A 19,533-nucleotide genomic window follows, 5' to 3' on the forward strand; every position below is an offset into this window, starting at 1 on the left:
CAGAAATAGAAGTTTGATTCTAAAACCGATTTTTTTCATATATAAAATTCAACATCGTAGTGAGGCAGTCTCCCTACTTTTAAATATGGAGTTTTAGATGTAAATTGAGCTGTGGGTAGATTTTTAAAGGTTATTCTTGCATAGGTATTTGGAAAGTTGTTGTCTACATGATTTTAATATTGTACATAGTGTTGTATTTATTCTGTTTTCATAGACAATAATCTACTACTAAAACTGACGTATTTTGTTTGTCCTGAGCCATGTGGTTGTGTGAGTAGACTGTGTTTTTGGGGTGGCAATGATAAAAAAACTCTAGTTTTGTTGTTGCATGCATGCCAAATTCGCAAAATTAACAACAGTGTGCTTCATAGTGGTGGGAATGAATGTTCACATTAATTTAATAACGCAAACGTACATTTTATATAGCACATTGTGCTCGTTTCAAGCGCTTCAATGTTGACACACAAAAGAACCGATTTACAATCAAAGAAGATATTTTCCTCAAGAGCTCCAAATTTGAAGAGATGAAGCTGGTAGAACCCACTCGTGTTACTCACCCTCCCTGCTGCCCCAATGTTATGTTATTTTAATTTATTACGCGCTTGAATCAGCCGCAAAGGTATATCTCGGCACAAAAACCAGGGCAGTAGGACAGGCTGGAATTAAACCTAAATTAGGTGTGCCTCTTGAGTGTCCATCCCCAGTCATGGTGCCCTCTGCCGCACAAGTGGTGTTTGGTTGCAGGGCTTAGAACCACTGACGTTTGAAGTGCACAGTTCCTGTGATGGCGCCCTCTGCAGCACTGTGGTGTTTTCTAGAATGCATAGTGCCAGTGCCCTCTGCTGCTCCCTAGTGTTTTCTGGAGTGCAGTGTCAGTAAAAGTGCCCTCTGCTGTACCTTGTTGTTTGCTGGAGTGCACAGTGCCACTCTCCCTGCTTTTCATCGTTGTTTGAGTGAACAGTGCCAGTGTCGGTGCCCACTGCTGCCGCTTGGTGTTTTCTAGAGTGCACAGTACCAGTGGAGTGCTCTTTGCTGCCCCTGCATGTATAGTGTCCTGATGTACACGTTAGACTCAGCCCCTCTCCCAGGGCTGTACCCACACCCATCCACCACAGGCGTCACCAGTCAGGTGACCCTGGTGCCCATGGCCTGTTGCAACTTGGCAACTAGGCAGAGTAATCCTCCTCGCAGGACTCCTCGTACCCATCAAGTGAAAAGGTGCAACTGGCTGCCATATTCAAATTAAACTTGTCAAAATGTATATATGTGGGGAATCTTGGCTTTGGGTGTCCAAACTGGCATCAAAGGCAATAGAGGGGGGTCTACCGCAGGCATGAAATAATTGAAGGGAAAGGGGCCTTAGGACACTACCAGGGAAGCACTTTCAGGACAAGCTTCTACTCACAATTATTGCACCCCTCACTTTTTTCCTAGACTTGGGGCACCAAGGGAGATAATCACTTCTAATTCTACTAGATATTCGTAAACGGTACAATAAACACCTAGGCTTGAGGCGACCTCTACTGTCCCGTGGTGCCAGTGCCTGTGGCATCCACTGCCGGGGCTATGGTCTAGGCCGCAGCGGCGTCAACAGAATAACACGAAGTACACACAGGTGTACAAACAACTCTTGCATACTGGCCATGAGCGACCAGTCCGCCCTTTTTTTGTACCCTTGGGCCGTGCCTGGCCCTCGGGCTGTGGAGTTGCAATACATTGTATAGAAGAGGCCAGGTAGCACTCTACATCCCTTCCAACTTTCAGTATAACGGAACACTCTAAAATTTTTGTTATAGGGCCTGACAGATCTTTGTGGATGGGTTACTCCATCACAACTGTGACAGATATCCCATCCGCCGTTATATGAATCCCATAGGATATAATGGGATTAAATACTTTGGTGGATGGGATATCCGTCACCTTTGTGATGGAGTAACCCATCCGCCAAGATCTCAATCAAGCTCATAGTCTCTCAGCCTTTGGTTGGGTACAGGGTTGGGTCGGAATCCTAACTTCTGGCTTTGGCTGCTGGACTCCTGATTCCGAGGAGTGTCTGTGTCCACGCTGGTTGCACAGAGCTCCACCTGCCACCCGGAGAAGGAGGAAGTGCCGTCCTGTTCCTGCCCCTCCCGTGCCTGCGAGACCCCGAGACCGACCGCCGCGTCCCGGCCCGGGGCCACCGACCCACAGCCACCTCGAGCAGCGAGTGAGCGCGGGGGGCGCAGCGGACGGAAACATGCCCACCCCTGTGCCCACCCTGGTGGATCCTGTACCCTCTCCTGTGATGGCCCCTGCCCTCCCCTCAGTGATGGCTCCTGTCCCCCCATGTGTTGGCTCCAGTCCACCCCCCGCCTGTGATGGCTCTTGTCCCCCGCCTGTGGTGCATCCTGTCTCCGCCCTGGGTGGCTTCTGTCCCAGTCCTGGAATGGCCCCTGCAGCGAGGGTGAAGTTCTTGATGGGCCTCTTCTCAAAAGGGCTCAGCTCAAAATTAATATGAAAAGGTGGGCGAGTGAGTAAGTGAAGGGATGGGTGAATGGCTGGATGAATTAGTGAAAGGGTGAATGGATGAATGAAAGATTGAATAAATGGATAATGAGAGAGGATGGATGGATTGATGAGTGAGGGGAAGGATGGATGAGAGAAAATGTAAATAGCTGGATGTATGGGTGGAAGGGTAGCTGGATGATGGATGAGGGGAAAGATGGATGAGGGGAAGGATGGATGGATGAAAGTAAGGGTGGATGAGGGGAAGGATGGATGGATGAGGGGAAGGATGGATGGATGAGGGGAAGGAAGGATGGATGAGGGGAAGGATGGATGGATGGGTGGGTGAAAGAATGGATGGATGGATGGGTGGGTGAAATGATGGATGGATGATGAGTGGGTGGGTAGAAGGATGGATGGATGGATGATGAGGAAAAAGGATGGACGGATGATGAGGGGAAGGATGGATGGATGATGAGGGGAAGGATGGATGGATGATGAGGGGAAGGATGGATGGAAGGATGAATGGATGAGGGGAAGGATAGATGAGGGGAAGGATGGATGGATGTGGGGAAGGAAGGATGGATGGATGAGGGGAAGGATGGATGGATGATGAGGGGAAGGATGGATGGAAGGATGAATGGATGAGGGGAAGGATGGATGGAAGGATGAATGGATGAGGGGAGGGATGGATGAGGGGAAGGATGGATGAGGGGAAGGATGGATGGATGAGGGAAAGGAAGGAAGGATGGATGAGGGGAAGGATGGATGAGGGGTAGGGTATATGGATGAGGGGATGGATGGATGGATGATGAGGGGAAGGATGGATGGATGAGGGGAAGGATGGATGGATGATGAGGGGAAGGATGGATGGACAATGGGATGGATGAGGGGAAGGATGGATGGATGGATGAGGGGAAGGATGAATGGATGAGGGGAAGGATGGATGAGGGGAAGGATGGATGGATGAGGGGAAGGATGGATGGATGAGGGGATGGATGGGTGGGTGAAAGAATGGATGGGTGGGTGAAAGGATGGATGGATGGATGATAAGGGGATGGATGGATGGATGATGAGGGGAAGGATGGATGGATGGATGATGAGGGGAAGGATGGATAGATAGATGGATGATGAGGGGGTGGGTGAAAGGATGGATGATCAGGGGAAGGGTGGATGGATGGATGAGGGGTTGGGTGAAAGCATGGATGGATGATGAGGGGAAGGATGGATGGATGATGAGGGGAAGGATGGATGGATGATGAGGGAATGGATGGATGATGAGGGGGTGGGTGAAAGGATGGATGGATGATGAGGGGAAGGATGGATGGATGATGAGTGGGTGGGTAGAAGGATGGATGGATGGATGATGAGGGGGAAGGATGGATGATGAGGGGAAGGATGGATGATGAGCGGGTGGGTGAAAGGATGGATGAAGGGATAGATGAGTGAAATGATAGATGGAAGGATACATGATGGATAGGTTTGCAAATGGTTGAATATGTTTGGAAATGGCTGGGCTTACTTATATACTATTGCGCGACCTTTGATGTGTCTGTAAAACTTATCCAATTGCCCTGAAGTTTTGTCCTGAATTTTGACCTCCTGTCCTGAATTTGTGTCCTGAATTTTGACCCTTTGTCCTGAATTTTTACACTCACTGTCCTGAATTTGCATCAATGCCAGTTGGTCACCCTATCAGGCATGGACCTGGTGAACCTTGCAGCAGCCAGCGGCGGTGCTCTCTTCTAGCCGATGGTGTTTGCTGGAGGCTCAGGACCAGTGATGCTGCTCTCTGCTGCCCCGCGGTGGTCGGAGAGCGGTGCGGCGCTGGCGGTGACGCATCCCTCTGCCAGAGCTCCACCTGCCACCCGGAGAAGGAGGAAGTGCCGTCCCGTTCCTGCCCCTCCCGTGCCTGCGAGACCCCGAGACCGACCGCCGCGTCCCGGCCCGGGGCCACCGACCCACAGCCACCTCGAGCAGCAGTGAGCGCGGGGGGCGCAGCGGACGGAAACATGGCCGATGACTTTGGCTTCTTCTCCTCCTCGGAGAACGGGGTGCCCGGGGAGCCCGCGGAGCCGGAGGAGGACCCGGCCGCCGCCTTCCTGGCCCAGCAGGAGAGCGAGATCGCCGGGATCGAGAACGACGAGGGCTTCGGGGTGATCGACGGGGGCGCCGTGCCCACCGAGGAGCCGCCCGAGCTGGGTGAGCAGAAGGGGCGCAGGGAGGGGGCATATCACGGGCTCAGCGAGGACAAATGGGCGGCAGGGAAGGAGGGCACCGAAGAGGCACTGAGAGTTGGGGAGTCAGTAATCCCAGGCCAGAGGGGCAGGACGGCAGGCGGGGAGGGATTCTAGTTGTAGGGTGTCTAGAGACAAGTAGGATTAGCAGATGTCTGCAGGCTCTTGCAACCCTATAGTTTCGAGCGCTAGACTTTTACAAACCATTTTCATTTTAACTGGCCAAGACTACAGCTCCCAGAATGCATTTAGTTCTAGAATTAAAGGAAATCGCTGGGACATGGTGGCTCTGGCATCATCACATACTAAGCGAGGCTTGAGCTGCAGGGTCGAGTTGTTTTCTGACTTGATCGGAAGGGAGTGTACAAGGTTGGCTCCAGTGCAGGGTGGGGGAGGGGTGTATCGTGTTGTGCTTGAAGGGTGGCGGCCGGTGATGGACGGTGTTGTGGTGTGTAGAAAAGAGACTGGGGCTTGAAAGGGGGAGAAGTGGGCCCTAGTATGCGTGCATTAAGAAGAAATGTGGCACTGGCAGGGGGATGCAGAGTGGGCTAGCGTCTGGTGGCCACAGGCCTGAGATCTGGCAGCGGGTGCTGGTTTGACCTTGGCATCTGTGCGTGTGTAAGAAGGGGGTGTACAGTCAAGCACAATGCAGAGCGCTTTATTGGCATGAACATGACTTGCGGTGCCAAAGTAAACACGCTACCTATTATACTCTACAGTTCGCACTAGTGTGTGTGTTGTTCTGTGGGCAGTGCGGTTTCGATTATGCTGCCTTTCGTCTCAATCTGTTGTTGTCTATTGATGTTTGTTGCCGACTTCGTCTGGGAGCAGCACTTCTTACAGGCTGTTTTTTGGCATCTACTATTTTACTGGCCGTTTCTCCTCAGCTAACAGCATAGACCTACCATAGAAGCATGTCGTTTCTTGCTCATGAGTGCGGTTGTGAGCTTGACCTTGGCTTTTGTGTGTGGGAATCCCAGTCTGTATTTTACTTTGAGGTGACTGATGTGAGCAGGGCGATGGTCATAAAGAAGGGGGGTGTTGATGTGAATGTGTGTCATAAGGTGAGTGTATGATTGCTTCTGACGTAGCCCACGTGTATTTTTTAGACTAACGGCGGCATTGAGTGCAGATCGATGATGTGTGAAAACAAGGGGAGCTGTGTGTGACTGTCTTGTGTGTTTGTGAGAGGGTTGTTGGTGTATTTGGTCTGACACATGGCATATGTGTTTGTGATGACATGGGGAGTGAGGGCTGGCTTTAGTGTGCTTGTGATGAGGGAGAACATGTCGCTGTGCTTGCTTTTCATATCTGGGGCTGTTTAGTGTCGTGCCTGTGTTTTAATGTGTGCTTAGAGAAGTTTTTGTGTTTGACTGCACAGCGCTTGTTGAAGGGGAGATTAGGATAACTCAGTTACGATCGTAGGTTTATCTTTGTCTCCTACATCATCCTTCATATCAGCAAAGACATCAATGGATCTCTCAACTCCGCGTGACAATGTATTAAATACACATACGCTTATTTTATTCTCACTAGAGAAGTTAATTAAAATGTCCATCAAATTCTTGTTATGGTAAGAATGGCATTGGAACTAATTGTTACGTGCAAAGGCACCAGTTAAGATTAGATATGAACAGAAATTTTGGGTATGCGGATTATTACTTGAATTTCTGCTCATATTTACTCCTATACTGAGTTTATCGTCATTCAATGGGGAATAACTGTTCAGACCTTGATTTACTGGTCAGTATTTCACACTTGTGAGAAGTTGGCCTGATGTGCAGTGCTCACTATTCTAGTGATCACTATATATCAGTCCAAACAACCCTTATTGATGATTGGTTGTAAGTCAACCTTATAGACCAGCTATCCTAGTAGCATGGATACGAGCAGTCTAAGGCTAAGACTCTAGAGGGCGTGTTAAGCCAGCTGTTTTACCATCACATTACCCCTTGAACACCCAGTGAAAGGACACCACACAAGTGTTATGAAAATAAACAGTGTATTTATTAGAATCACAACAGCCCTGTACTCTTTATGAGGACAGGGTGCTAGGCACACAACAAAACTCTTACGAAAATACTTAAGTTAGCACAGTATATACAAATGCCCGAGGGGCACGAAAAACCATATACTCTAAAAGTGGAATGCGAGATTACTAGCAGGTAAGTACAGTACTAATAGGCTTTGGAATCGCTAGGACTTGACTATGGAATCGTTAGATTACTTCTAGGGGCCTAGGGGACTCGGGTGCAGAGTGTGCACTCACGCGGGATGCGGGACAAAGTCTATGGTAGCTAGTAAAGTTAAAGTTAGTGTTCACGGGCGAACCCGACCTGGTAGGGAGAAAACGACAGTGGATCCTGACCCTTGGATAGTGAGGCTATGCTGGGGCACCGAAATGCCGAAGTTACCTAGCCCAGGGGCTGCAGCTGCATATGTCTCAAAAGACGTCGGGAATCCTCGTTGACGGACCAGGAGCCTGGAAGAAAGATGCTGGCAGGCGACCAGTGAAGATAGTTCGAAGTGATCCAAGCCTGGATCTGGAAGATGGATGACACCTGAAAGCAGAGGGGACCAAGTTCGTGACTACTAGCCAGTAGTCAGTGGGCACCAGGAGGGCACCGGATGGTAGTCACCTCGACTAGGTGAGTGGGCGACGCTGTGCTCTGCAGTTCTCACGGACCAGGAGGCGTTGTCGGCGACCAGGATGGAGAGGCGAGCTGTCCCACGATGGATGAAGCTGTCGGCGTCGAAGTACCCAGGATTGGGCAACAAAGCCTTGGCTAATTCAAGCCCACGCGGTGGACTCAAAATGGCGTCTTGAGTGGACCAGGAGGGTCCGGGGTGCTCCTCTTCTGGAAGGGAGCAAGAGCCAATCTGGAGCAACCAGACCAGCAGCAGTGATGTCGTCGGGCGTCGTTCAGAAGGCCACAAGCCAGCGGGCTAGTAGCCAAACAACGCGGTGAGCAGCAAAAAGCAGAAGGGCCCCACGCCGATCGTGGAGATGCTGGGGGGCTGCTCTTCGGTGCTGGAGCTGCTCAGGGTCGGGGCTTCTCGGACCCCAAAGCACTCGCCAGGAGATTACTCGGCGGGCTTGCTGTGCAGAAGTCGTGCAGTCTTGGCAATAGTCGGTCCCTTGAGGTCTCGTCGCACTCACGGTTCTCAGCTTGGCTGTAGAGGTGAGTAGAGGTCGGAGATGCCAGGGAAGCCGGGTCTTGTCGAGCTGGGCAGTCGGATTCCGGAGGAAGGACTTACAGCAGACCGCAGTGTTCTTGCGATGGTGCCTGCGGATGCAGGGTGACTACTCCTTAGTCACAAGGGAGAATCTTGAAGAAGGAAATCTTGAAGTCCTTTCGCAGAAAGTCGTGTCTTGATTCCAAAGATGATCTAATTTGGAAGGGGGCCTGCTCCTACCTTTATCTGGGAAAAGGGGGCTGGCACGCGACTAAGTCCTGCCCTATGGGTGGGACCAGGAGGGGGGTGGTTACACCCCTCTCCTTTGGCGGGCTTTCCCCAGGCCAGGGGCTGGAGTGCCCCTGGAACTGGTTTCAGCCGGCCTATGCACAGTGAGCACCGGGGTGCCACTTGCAGTCACCTTCCTCTGAAGCCCTGCCTACCTAGGATACACAAAATCCTGTCTGGGACGGTGCTGGCACCGCCCCTGGCAGGAAACCCTTTGTCCTTATCTCCTGCTCTGGGAGGACTCCCAGCAGCAGGAGGGCAGACTTGTGTCTCGGTGGCAGCATCCATTTTGTGGAGCTGAGGCTCTGTTTGACTTTAACCGGGGTTAGAGGTTACATACATGTCGTGTCCCTCTAGAAGGGTGGAATGCTAACCCCGTCGCCAGAATTGGCGAGGGGTTAGTATTCCAATTCGTATGACACCTTACTCAACATGTTTTGATAAAGCGATACCAGAGTTGGCATATAACCGCGAGGATTATAATGCACTTAAGAGTATATGGTATGCCGATATCATGGAAACGGCTAAGGGATAGATCCCGAAAGCCGCAGACAGGCTCAGCTCATGCCAGAGCACCATCTCACATGATTCCAAGCACTCTGCCTTCAGGATTGTTAAGGCCTGCCATAGGAGTGACTGATAGGAGATCTGTGTGTCCATTTTAGGGTTAGATATAGGTATACTATATCTAAAGCAAGCTGTCGTGCAGCCAGTTGTGTCAGTTTTGGATGGCCAGCCAGGGGTGGCATAATACATGCTGCAGCCCCTGGTAGGCCCTGGGTACACCTATGCCCTGGGTACCTAAGGTACACTGTACAGGGACTGATAAGGTGACTCAGTATCCAATTTAGATATGTACCTAAGGTACATGGAATCCATTTTACAGAGAGAGCAGTAGGCCTGGGGCCCTGAATAGCAGGGTCCCAGGTCAACTAAGTCAGAAAACCAGCAAAACACCAGGCAAAAAGTTGGGGGCAACCATAGTCAGGGATCTACCTTCCTACAACACTGTATTCCCTTTTCCATGGAGTTCAGTACCGACGTTAAGAAACTGCCTATGAGCGGGTGTTGAATCTGTGCATAGTGGCAGACTTAAAGCATATGGTTGGGGATGGTAGAGGTATGGAATCGGAGAAGCATGGCTGTCAGGGGTACTATCGCCTGCTCCCGCTATGCCATATTTGGCTGTCGATCTGGACCAAGGAACTGGTCCAGGCTTCATCGCAGCCCTTTTTTTTTTTTTAAATTCTTTTTTATTAAACATAAACAACAAAATACAAACAGAAAATGGCCATCGTGCCATAGGTATCTTCAAATCATAATCAGAGAATGTAGATTCCGACATTACAGAATTATTAAGGAGTGTGAAAAGTGGACTCAGGTTTCATCCAAGTCTTCACGAACTGGATCTATTTCTGTCGGCGTACATATATTCCCACGGTATGCATTCCATACATCCCATATCTTCCCCCATTTGCAGGGTCTCCCTCTGGCCACATACACGGACCTCTCCCGAAACATACACCAATCAAGGTCCTCCATCCATTTCCCAAGCTGAGGAGCTCGACCAGCACCCCAATCGCAGCCCATTTTTAAGGTGATTTCACATGCTGGATTTTTCAGCCAGTAAAACTGGGTCAGATGTTCCATCATTTGGCAAATTCAGGTGTGGGAAAAACAGCCCACTCCTAATTGAGCAGAGCAGAATTCCATGTGGGAATTCCTCTCATCTCATAATTGGGGTCATCTTGGTGAACCTAACCACGAAATGCATGAGCTGGGATAGTCAGCTCTGGTCTAAGAAGGAACCAGATTGCAATTTTATGCCATTCCTGGGGACACAAAAGGAACACGACCAGTCTGTGGAGTTTGTCTAAATCTAGCAGTGTGAGCACCTCCTTCATGCACTTTGTTGCTTGCTTAAAGAAAAAACATACAAATCTGATATGGAAAGCAAAAACGCTTGGCAAGAAAGAAAGTGGCTTGAGCTCTTCAAATAACAACATTCTATAAAGTTCCCCAAGTTTATCCATTATCGTGATAGACCTCTGTATGCAATGGAGCACATTTGGTTCAGGTACCGAATATTCAAAAGACATTAAACAAGTTACAAAAATAATTGGCTTCTTGAAACCTGCCCGGGCATTTACTGCTTGAGTTTATATTTGGATGCTGGTTTCTGTTTTCAAATGCAATTTGTGAAACTGAGCTGCTTTACTATCTCCTCTCTAGACAACAGGTTGGACCACAACACCAACTCTTGATGTGGTTCAGTTTTGGCGCCATTGTTCAAGAAGTGAAGTCTGGGTTGCCCAAATAACTATTGTATTATCACACCCCTGGATACCAACGCCCAAAGTTACTCTAAAACAATATTGTGGGGAACAGCAGACACGTGCCAGGAATTCTCCCATCTTATGAAACATGATTTTGTTACAGGAAGGGTACTGTAGATAATGCTTTTGCTCTGTCTTTGCAGGCTAGAAGGGCTGTCCGTGAGCTTTGCACACCACTGTAGGCTAGCCTGATTTTTTTTGGTCATTCTTTAGTTGTGATGATCATGGTCAATGGTGGTTGAAGCTCTCCTGTTGGGGTACCCCTCCCTTTCCTTTAAGGGCTATTGATCTATTATGTAGTGGCCTTTTGGTTTGAGTAAACGTGGGCAAAGGGTTGCAAGTCTCAAAAAGAATTATTAGAATTTTGGGGTTGGAATAGGCTGTGCTCGGGCCATGTTGTATTTTCTTTAGGCATATGATGAGGACCAGGCACTGACCAACGTTAGATCTTTTCACCCTAAATTAGCATCAACCCCAATTCAAGTAATGTTATGTGCGGATGATACTGTCATTTAACCGCATCGCCGCTAGCGGTTTTCCCGCTGTGTGAATTGAATTGAATTGAAAATAGCTTATAACGCGCATAACAATAACCCGGAGGTATCAAGGCGCCTAACCATAAAATCAGAAAATAGAACAATTCATCCATTACACATAAGCTTGCAGGAAGAGGCGAGTTTTAAGTGCACCACGAAATGCCTGTAATGTGTGTGGCGTTTTAAAAAAAAAGCCGCGTTACATGACGAGCTGAGCTCGTCATGAGCATGCGAGCGGCGCAACTCATGACGAGCTCAGCTCGTCATGAGCGCGGAAGGGGTTAAGATATAACGCTATAGATTTCTTACATATGCACTTCTGCATCTCTGGATGTTTTGGTTAGTCCAACGATTGGTCATTCACTGAAACTATGGGGCATATTTACAGTGCCCCTGCAGCAGTTTTATGCCGCCCCAGCGTCACTTTTGTGACGCTCAGGAGGCGCAGTGTGGCAGCCCATTTTTACTAGGCCTCGTAAAGCCACCCTGTGTGGCTTTTCATGGCCTTGTAAATATGGCCCCCATTCACACATTGCTCCGCGTGAAAGGGGCGTTTCTTGGGTATTGCTGTGGGTGTTCCCACTTAACACCCATGGAATCGGATGCATTCCCAGATTTGAAAGGTTTTGTAAACCTTGGAATGCGTCAGATTCCAACGCATCCCCAGGGGAGGTGTTAAAGTGGCAGAACGAGGAAAAATACCTTTATTACTCCTCGTTTTTTGCTCTTTCTGTGTATGCTGCATTCTGCAGCACACAAAGAAGGAGTAAAGCGTCAACAAAGATTATTTTTGTGCAGGAAGGTGTCGCTTCCGGCACAAGAACAATCATCCCTGCAACCCAGGCACCCTTGCACCATGATGTGAGGGCACCTGTGCTGATGCTTGGCAGTCAATTGTGCCCCAGCGCAGAGGAAAACACAGAGATGTGTCCTATTGCTGTAAATATGACACATCCCTGCACTTTCCCAATAACGCAGCTCGGCACAGCAAGATGGCTTGCATTGCCGCGTAGCGTCTTTTTCTAGTAAATATACCTCTGAGTTTATACGAAATTCATCAAATGCTAATTTATGGTGTTGAGTTTGGCAACCAGCCCATATATAATGTTATGCTGCCTTTTCAGTGCTTCAACTTGGCCAGTGATGTTCTGTGTCTTCATCCAGCTAGAGTGTGGCTTGCTATCGATAGCTTGTTCAATAAAAATGAATTTCAAATGAAAATACTGATTAGGAGTAGCTCCTGGTAGTAGTCCAAATGCTTTCTGTGCAATTAAATATATAATAAACAAGCATTTGCAATGCAATAGGTCTCGCATTAGGAAAGTTTGAGCTATTGGTATTGTAAATGACACATTTTTTATTTGTTTTGTTTTTGAAAATAGCTAAATTAATAGCGTTGTCATTTACAATGCCAATAGTTATAACTTTCGCAAATGTGACACCTATAGCATTTGTAATGCAATATGTGTTGTATTTACGTGACTTACACGTATTGATATTGCAAATAACAATGCCTTTTAATTTTTATTCAATAATTAATACTTAAATGAAAGTTATTGTAATTTATAGTGAACTTTGCCCTGAGGGCCTGTAACGGGCGCACCCCATCCGATACCCCTTCAGATTTGTGGCTTCTGACCCAGACGACATCATAGGATATAATTGTCATGGCATCATTGTGGCCAGCCTTAACCTCACTTAACCCAGTGTCATTTACAGCATCGTGACAAGCAGTTTCAAAACACTGGACAGTCTTCAGTTGGTTGCTGGTTATGCTCATCCCATCGCATACAGTTTTTACCTAATGGGCTACAATCAAGAGATTTCCTAAAAGAAACAAGGGGGCTTCATTGAATAAGTATACTATCGGGGTTCAAAAAAAGTAGTAGCCACCTCTTTGACTAAGTGGGGAAGGTACTCTATAGGTTACATATCTTTTTTGCTCCCTGAGATCATGCTATGTAATGCAACCTTTATCTCTTGTGTATATGTAAAGCGCTCTGATACCCACGGGTCAAGCTAGCGCTGTATAAAACTTTAAAAATAAAACAAAGAATTCCCAGCATCTCCAAACCCCATAACAGCATTTCTCGCTCCTCCAGTATGACAAGCCCCCTCCTGCGTTCACTTGTCCCGAATGATGGTCTGCAGCTCCCGGATCTGGTCTTTGAAGGGCAGCACCTTGAGCTGGGGCCCGATCTGCTGTGCCAGGAGCTGCTCCTCCTGGACGGCGCTGCTCCCATTGTCCTCGCTCCCGTCGCTGCTGGCGGGGAACGACCCGGTGCTGCCGCCTGCATCCCGGACGTCGTTCTCTACCGACTCTGCAAACGGCAGCTGCTTGTGGGCAGCGGATTCCGCGGGCCCCGAGGCTGGCTGCTGGTTCTGGCAGGGCATGGTCACGGCGGGGGCGGGGCTGCTGCCAGAACAGCGTGGTGGATCCGCGGCCATGCGCCAGGCAGCCGGTGTTAGTACGGAGAGCAGCGGCGTGTCTAGCAGCATAGACATCGAGGACGGACACGCCAGCGTGCCCAGAACCAGCTCGGAGCGAACGTGGCGGCGATCTTTGAAAGGAGGGTTTCACGTCTCTGTTGAAACAGAACTATTCTTGAGCGGCCATCTTGGTGTGAGCGATTGACTGTTCAGTACATTGCAGTAATGTATACTTTAGTGCTGTTTGTCTATTTCAATTGTTCCAACGCTATGAGAAATGTATGCACTATATAACTAAAGATATCTGGATATACACGGAAGACTTTATCCTACCCACTTTCAAAACATAGTGGGGACGTTATATGCAATTTAGCAATGCATGCTAATTTAGTCGGGGGTAATAAAGCATTACAACAGTCATAAAACGAGCATTGTGTAGCAAAAGACATCAGTCGGAAGGAATGTGGTTCTGGCTGGCTGACAGATAGCAAACGAGACCTGGTTGGGCGGGGGCTGCCCGCGCATGCACGGCATTTCTCACTTTCATTCTGAAGAGCCCCGGTTAGAAATGCCGCGCATGCGCGGGCAGCCCCCGCCTTACCAGGTCCGGCAGCTGAAGTCCCGTCGTGAAGAACATCGGAAAGGGGCTCCCATGCCTAAGGGGAGACGAGCCCAGTGAGTGGGGGTGGGGGTGAGGGTGGGGGTGGGGGTGTACGCGCGTGTGTCTGTGTGTGTTCGCGTGTGTCTGTTCGAGTGTGTCTGTGTGCGCGTCTGTCTGTGTGCGCGTCTGTCTGTTTAAGGGGGGGTGCGTGTGTGTATGCAGTGTGTGTATGCCTGTGTATGCGTGACTGTGTATGCGTGTGGCTGTGTATGTGCGCATGCGTGAGTGTGGCTGTGTGAGTGTGTTTGCGCATGGGAATATGAGGCACGAGAGGGGCACGGCGCCGCGCGCGCCCACGAGGTTAAATCTGCTCTCGTGTCCACATTCCCAAATACGGCTGACAATAGGTCTCGCGCAGACTCTGTCTGCTCGACCTAATAAATGAGCTGTTCAGTTCTGTGCTCGGTTCAACCTTTTGATAGCATTGGTTGTTTTTGGAGTATTTTTTTTATCTGAGTTTTCTTATATTGTTTATAATTTTTAAAGAAATGTTAAAAAATAGTGACCCAAGTTCTGAAATGTGGCTTTCTAAACAATCTCTAAAACAAAAATATTAAGACTGTCCTGTATGAATTCAAAATTCAAATTTTGCTGACGTAAGCTATGTAGGTTTAAGAGTGAAGATATATATATACCCAATTATATTGTGTTCAAGTGGCGACCTAAACCTGGACAGAATGCAGCCCGTTGTCCCTGTATATCATACCAAATGGTTGAATACACTCAAGAGCTGTCACTAATTGCTTTGCTGAAGAGATCATGCAACCTTGGGCCATATTTTTAAATTCATGAGATTAGTAGCCAAGCATTTGAGCGAATGTTCTGATAGTTCTGCTTATTGTCTGTTAGCGGAGGCCTCGAACTGTATAATTTGTAACTATTCACAGTTGGTCGCTTCTGTTTTGTAGATCTTCCACTCCCCCTGTGATGAGTGCGGGGACTTGTTATGTTTTAATTTGCTACATATATTGGGGCTGGGAGAAACTATTTTTCAGTTTCTGTGTTAAAGGGTTGGCCAATGTTGTTTTCTATTGCTTGTCAATCTCACAAGGGGACATTGTGATGTTTTTTATTGATCAGAGAATACAAATATTTAACCTAAGTTATGAGTTGTACAGCCCAAACATCAGTTTTGCTGACATTTCGACCTCTCATATATTGATTACTGGGATTTTCACCAGGACTGCCATAGTGATATTCTTATAGCAGCCCTGTAAACAGCAAACAGTTGTGTCGTTGATGAGGTGTGGTCTCAAAAGGAATCCACAATTGGATTGAAACTATCACTCACAGGAGGCATTTAGATCAGTTTTGAGAAACTTAGTGTTAGAAAGAGAAAGAAGTTACAGGGCAGCTGCCCCTGGAAAAAGAATATTCAGGGCAGCTGTCACAGGAGAAAAATCTGCAGGCAACGTCCTACTGGAAAGAAGATGGAGGGCAGCTGTCCTGGGGGTAAGAAGATACAGGGCAGCTGTCCTGGGGGTAAGAAGATACAGGGCAGCTGCCCCGGGGGTAGAAGATGCAGGGCAGCTGCCCGGGGGAAGAAGATGCAGGGCAGCTGTCCCGGGGGAAGAAGATGCAGGGCTGCTGTCCGGGGGAAGAATATGCAGGGCAACTGTCCCAGAGGAAAGAAGATGCAGGGCAGAAGTTCAGAGAAAAGAAAATGCAGGGCAGCAGTCGGTCGTGGGAAAGAAGTTGCCGGGCAGCAGTCCCAGGGGAAAGAAATTGCCGGGCAGCAGTCCCACGGGAAAGAAATTGCCAGGCAGCAGTCCCAGGGGAAAGAAATTGCCAGGCAGCAGTCCAGGGGAAAGAAGTTGCTGGGCAGCAGTCCCAGGGGAAAGAAGTTGCCGGGCAGCAGTCCCAGGGGAAAGAAGTTGCCGGGCAGCAGTCCCGGGGGAAAGAAGTTGCCGGGCAGCTGTCCTTGAGGAAGATGATGCAGGGCAGCTGTCCCGGGGGAAAGAAGTTGCCGGGCAGCAGTCCCGGGGGAAAGAAGTTGCCGGGCAGCTGTCCCGGGGGAAAGAAGTTGCCGGGCAGCTGTCCCGGGGGAAAGAAGTTGCCGGGCAGCTGTCCCGAGGGAAAGAGGTTGCCGGGCAGCTGTCCCGGGGGAAAGAAGTTGCCGGGCAGCAGTCCCAGGGGAAAGAAGTTGCCGGGCAGCAGTCCCAGGGGAAAGAAGTTGCCGGGCAGCAGTCCCGGGGGAAAGAAGTTGCCGGGCAGCTGTCCTTGAGGAAGATGATGCAGGGCAGCTGTCCCGGGGGAAAGAAGTTGCCGGGCAGCAGTCCCGGGGGAAAGAAGTTGCCGGGCAGCAGTCCCGGGGGAAAGAAATTGCCGGGCAGCTGTCCCGGGGGAAAGAAGTTGCCGGGCAGCTGTCCCGGGGGAAAGAGGTTGCCGGGCAGCTGTCCCGGGGAAAAGTAGTTGCCGGGCAGCTGTCCCGGGGGAAAGAAGTTGCCGGGCAGCAGTCCCGGGGGGAAATAAGGTGCCGGGCAGCAGACCCGGGGGGGAAGAAGTTGCCGGGCAGCTGTCCCGGGGGAAAGAAGTTGCCGGGCAGCTGTCCCGGGGGAAAGAAGTTGCCGGGCAGCTGTCCTGGAGGAAGATGATGCAGGGTAGCTGTCCCGGTGGAAAGAAGAGGCCTGGCAGCTGTCCCGGGGGAAAGAAGTTGCCGGGCAGCTGTCCCGGGGGAAAGAAGTTGCCGGGCAGCTGTCCTGGAGGAAGATGATGCAGGGTAGCTGTCCCGGGGGGAAAGAAGAGGCTGGGCAGCTGTCTCGGGGGGGAAAGAAGAGGCTGGGCAGCTGTCCCGAGGGAAAGAAGAGGGTGGGCAGCTGTCCCGAGGGAAAGAAGAGGCTGGGCAGCTGTCCCGAGGGAAAGAAGATGCACGGCAGCTGTCCCGAGGGAAAGAAGATGCACGGCAGCTGTCCCGTTTTATTAGTGTGCCTTAATGGAAGCAAGCTAACAGGAACAGTATAAATGCCCTGGCTCTGAAGAATACAAGGTTGCCCAGTTAAAAAAAAAAAATTAAATGCATATATTGTGAATTTTGAATTGAGCACACAGTTGTAACCAAAATTCCATGAAATAGTTGAAAACAGCTCCATAATAAGACCTTTATAAATAAGTATGCAGGTGGTGCCAAAGTACCATAAGCATGTTAATAAATATATATATCCAAGCCAGAGAGTATCTATTGTCCTATGAAACACGTTCTCAGCAACCACTGCCAAACGACTGCAAGTAGATTACAGATTCTTGCCCGAAAAAGCACACAGCATGCCAATTTGTAAAATCTCTTGATTTAATAGGAAACAATGACATTGTTATGTAGCAACAAGGCCCAAGTGTTCATGGTCTAAAATGAATAAAGCTAGAGCAACATAACAAGCCTAATTTTTAATGATTTAATATCTCCCCAAAAGAAGTCAAGGCATTAACAACTCAGAAACCAGTCACTGGAAAGAAGTGAGAAGTGAAGTTGACAAGAAAAGAAACGTGGACGAGCAAAAAATCTGTCCGTCTGATGGTCGAATTCATGTCTCTGATATCAAATTTGATTTAAAAGGCATTTAAAAATGCAGGCGGTGGACCGCAGGAATACCACCCCCAGTGTTGCTGTTGCAAAGCTGCAAGATAGGATGGCAACTTCCTTCAGATAATCAGGCTGCAGTAAAGTCCAGGATCACTTTGCCAAAGGAGCTAGTCAAGGTCCCATCTGGAAGTCAAGTTACGTTTCTCTAGCTGACCACCAAATGTGGGTTGGCGTTCCCAGATGCAGGTGGGCTAGTGAGGGCTCTCAACTGCAGGTGACCAGTTCCATGTGGATGAGAGTTTGGTGTGCCTTCCTTAAAAATACAGAGCAGGAGGATCAATCTCTCGCCACAAGATGACAGGACATTTTAAGCAAAAGGGAATAGGGAGACACACAAAGGATTTATTAGGGTGGGCTTTTCTGGAGTTGGAGGTTGACTACGCTTATCATGAACCCACAATACCTTGAAATGCATGACATAAAATATGATTGCAAAACCTTTTCTTGGTTTGTGAGTCCAGCCATCTCCTTTCTTTATCTTCATGTGCAGAGTCCTTCATGCTCGGGGCTTTGAAGACTCCGAGCCTGATTTAGATCTCGGCGGACGGGTTAGTCCGTCACAATGGTGACAGATAACCTGTCCACCGAGATATACATTTCATAGGATATAATGGGATTTATATTTTGGCGCATGGGATATCCGTCACCGTTATGATGGAGTAACTCGTCCACCAAGATCTAAATCGGGCTGTAAGTAGGGATGTGTTTTAGAGTGATACCAAGAGAGTTAAGTGATTAGAGAGAGCCTCAGTCTAGAAGGAAATGGGTCTATTGGCTGATTCAAATTGGCCCGCTCTATTCTTTGAGTGAGATATGTAGAGCCGTTATCTGTATGTGTTACTGCTCTTTCATCACCACTGACCACCTGTGCTTCTCTCTGTATTTCAGTGGGCTTTGGAGACCTTGTCACCACACCGGTGAATGGAGGAGACCTGTTCCCGGTGAGTTTCTGATCTTCATCTGTGATACGTTCCGAGTGGGCTACTGGGAAGGATAAGAAGAAAAATGAGGAGTGGAGGGAGAAAGTGGTAGTGGGACTTATAGCAGCCGGGTGAGAAAGGAGTGATTGCGTAAGAAAAAACAACAGATGGAAATAAAGTGAGATGAGGGTGATATAGAGAGAGAGTGCAGACAAGAGAACCGTGCTGGAGAATCCAGTGAAGCTGTAGAGAGAAACGAGGCAAGATATAAACAATTACTACATTCATTGAGGCAGTATTTTGTTGTATTATATTGCTGCATTAATATAGCATTTCCCTACCTTTTTCGAGTTGTCAAAGGACTTTCGAAGGTGGGTGATTCATTCCTACATTTGTAGCATATGGCTAAGAAAAGGGTGTTGGTACCTGTCTACTCTATTCGTGTTGAGTTTTGATGTGTGTGAGACCCCTAGAGTGTTCTCCAGACTTGGTGCACATATATATATATATATATATATATATATATATATATATATATATGGCTTAGGTTTGAAGTTATGGTTAAGGATCGGATTGCAAGCAGCATTTACATACCAGTCCGTGGTTGTGATACGAGTTTAGTTTCCAGTATTTAGGAAAAGTTTGGTCTTTGTTTCTCTTCTGAATTCTCAATGTTTGCTGATGGTCCTTATCCTCATTGGGAGTATATTCCAGAGCTTGCATGCCTGTACTGATAATCAACTCTCATTCAGGCGAGTCTTTGACCTAAAGTTTAACTTTTTGTTCTTTGGCCCAGGTTTATATTCTAAGAATTTTGGACATAATAATAATAATAATAATAATAAAGATGTATATAGAGCGCCTGGTGACGCCATCCCGGCGTGTCC

The 19,533-nt window shown here is 48.6% G+C and overlaps 1 protein-coding gene across 3 annotated transcripts in view; it reads left to right on the forward strand.

The window, feature by feature from the left end:
- Window positions 1-4,241: 4,241 nt before the first annotated feature.
- CLTB (clathrin light chain B) overlaps window positions 4,242-19,533 on the forward strand; it is a 44,420-nt gene continuing 29,128 nt past the window's right edge. For 2 of the 3 annotated variants that reach the window (XR_013598637.1, XM_078652814.1), the window contains exons 1-2: window positions 4,242-4,686; window positions 18,615-18,667. Coding sequence is in view for 2 of the 3 variants with exons in the window: in XM_078652814.1 (XP_078508940.1) it covers window positions 4,497-4,686; window positions 18,615-18,667 (243 nt within the window). In the remaining variant the exon portion in view is untranslated. The remainder of the gene's footprint in view (window positions 4,687-18,614; window positions 18,668-19,533) is intronic. The other variant, XM_078652812.1, reaches the window with a different exon arrangement.

This window comes from Lissotriton helveticus, chromosome 7 (assembly GCF_964261635.1).
Source record: "Lissotriton helveticus chromosome 7, aLisHel1.1, whole genome shotgun sequence".
NCBI lineage: Eukaryota > Metazoa > Chordata > Amphibia > Caudata > Salamandridae > Lissotriton > Lissotriton helveticus.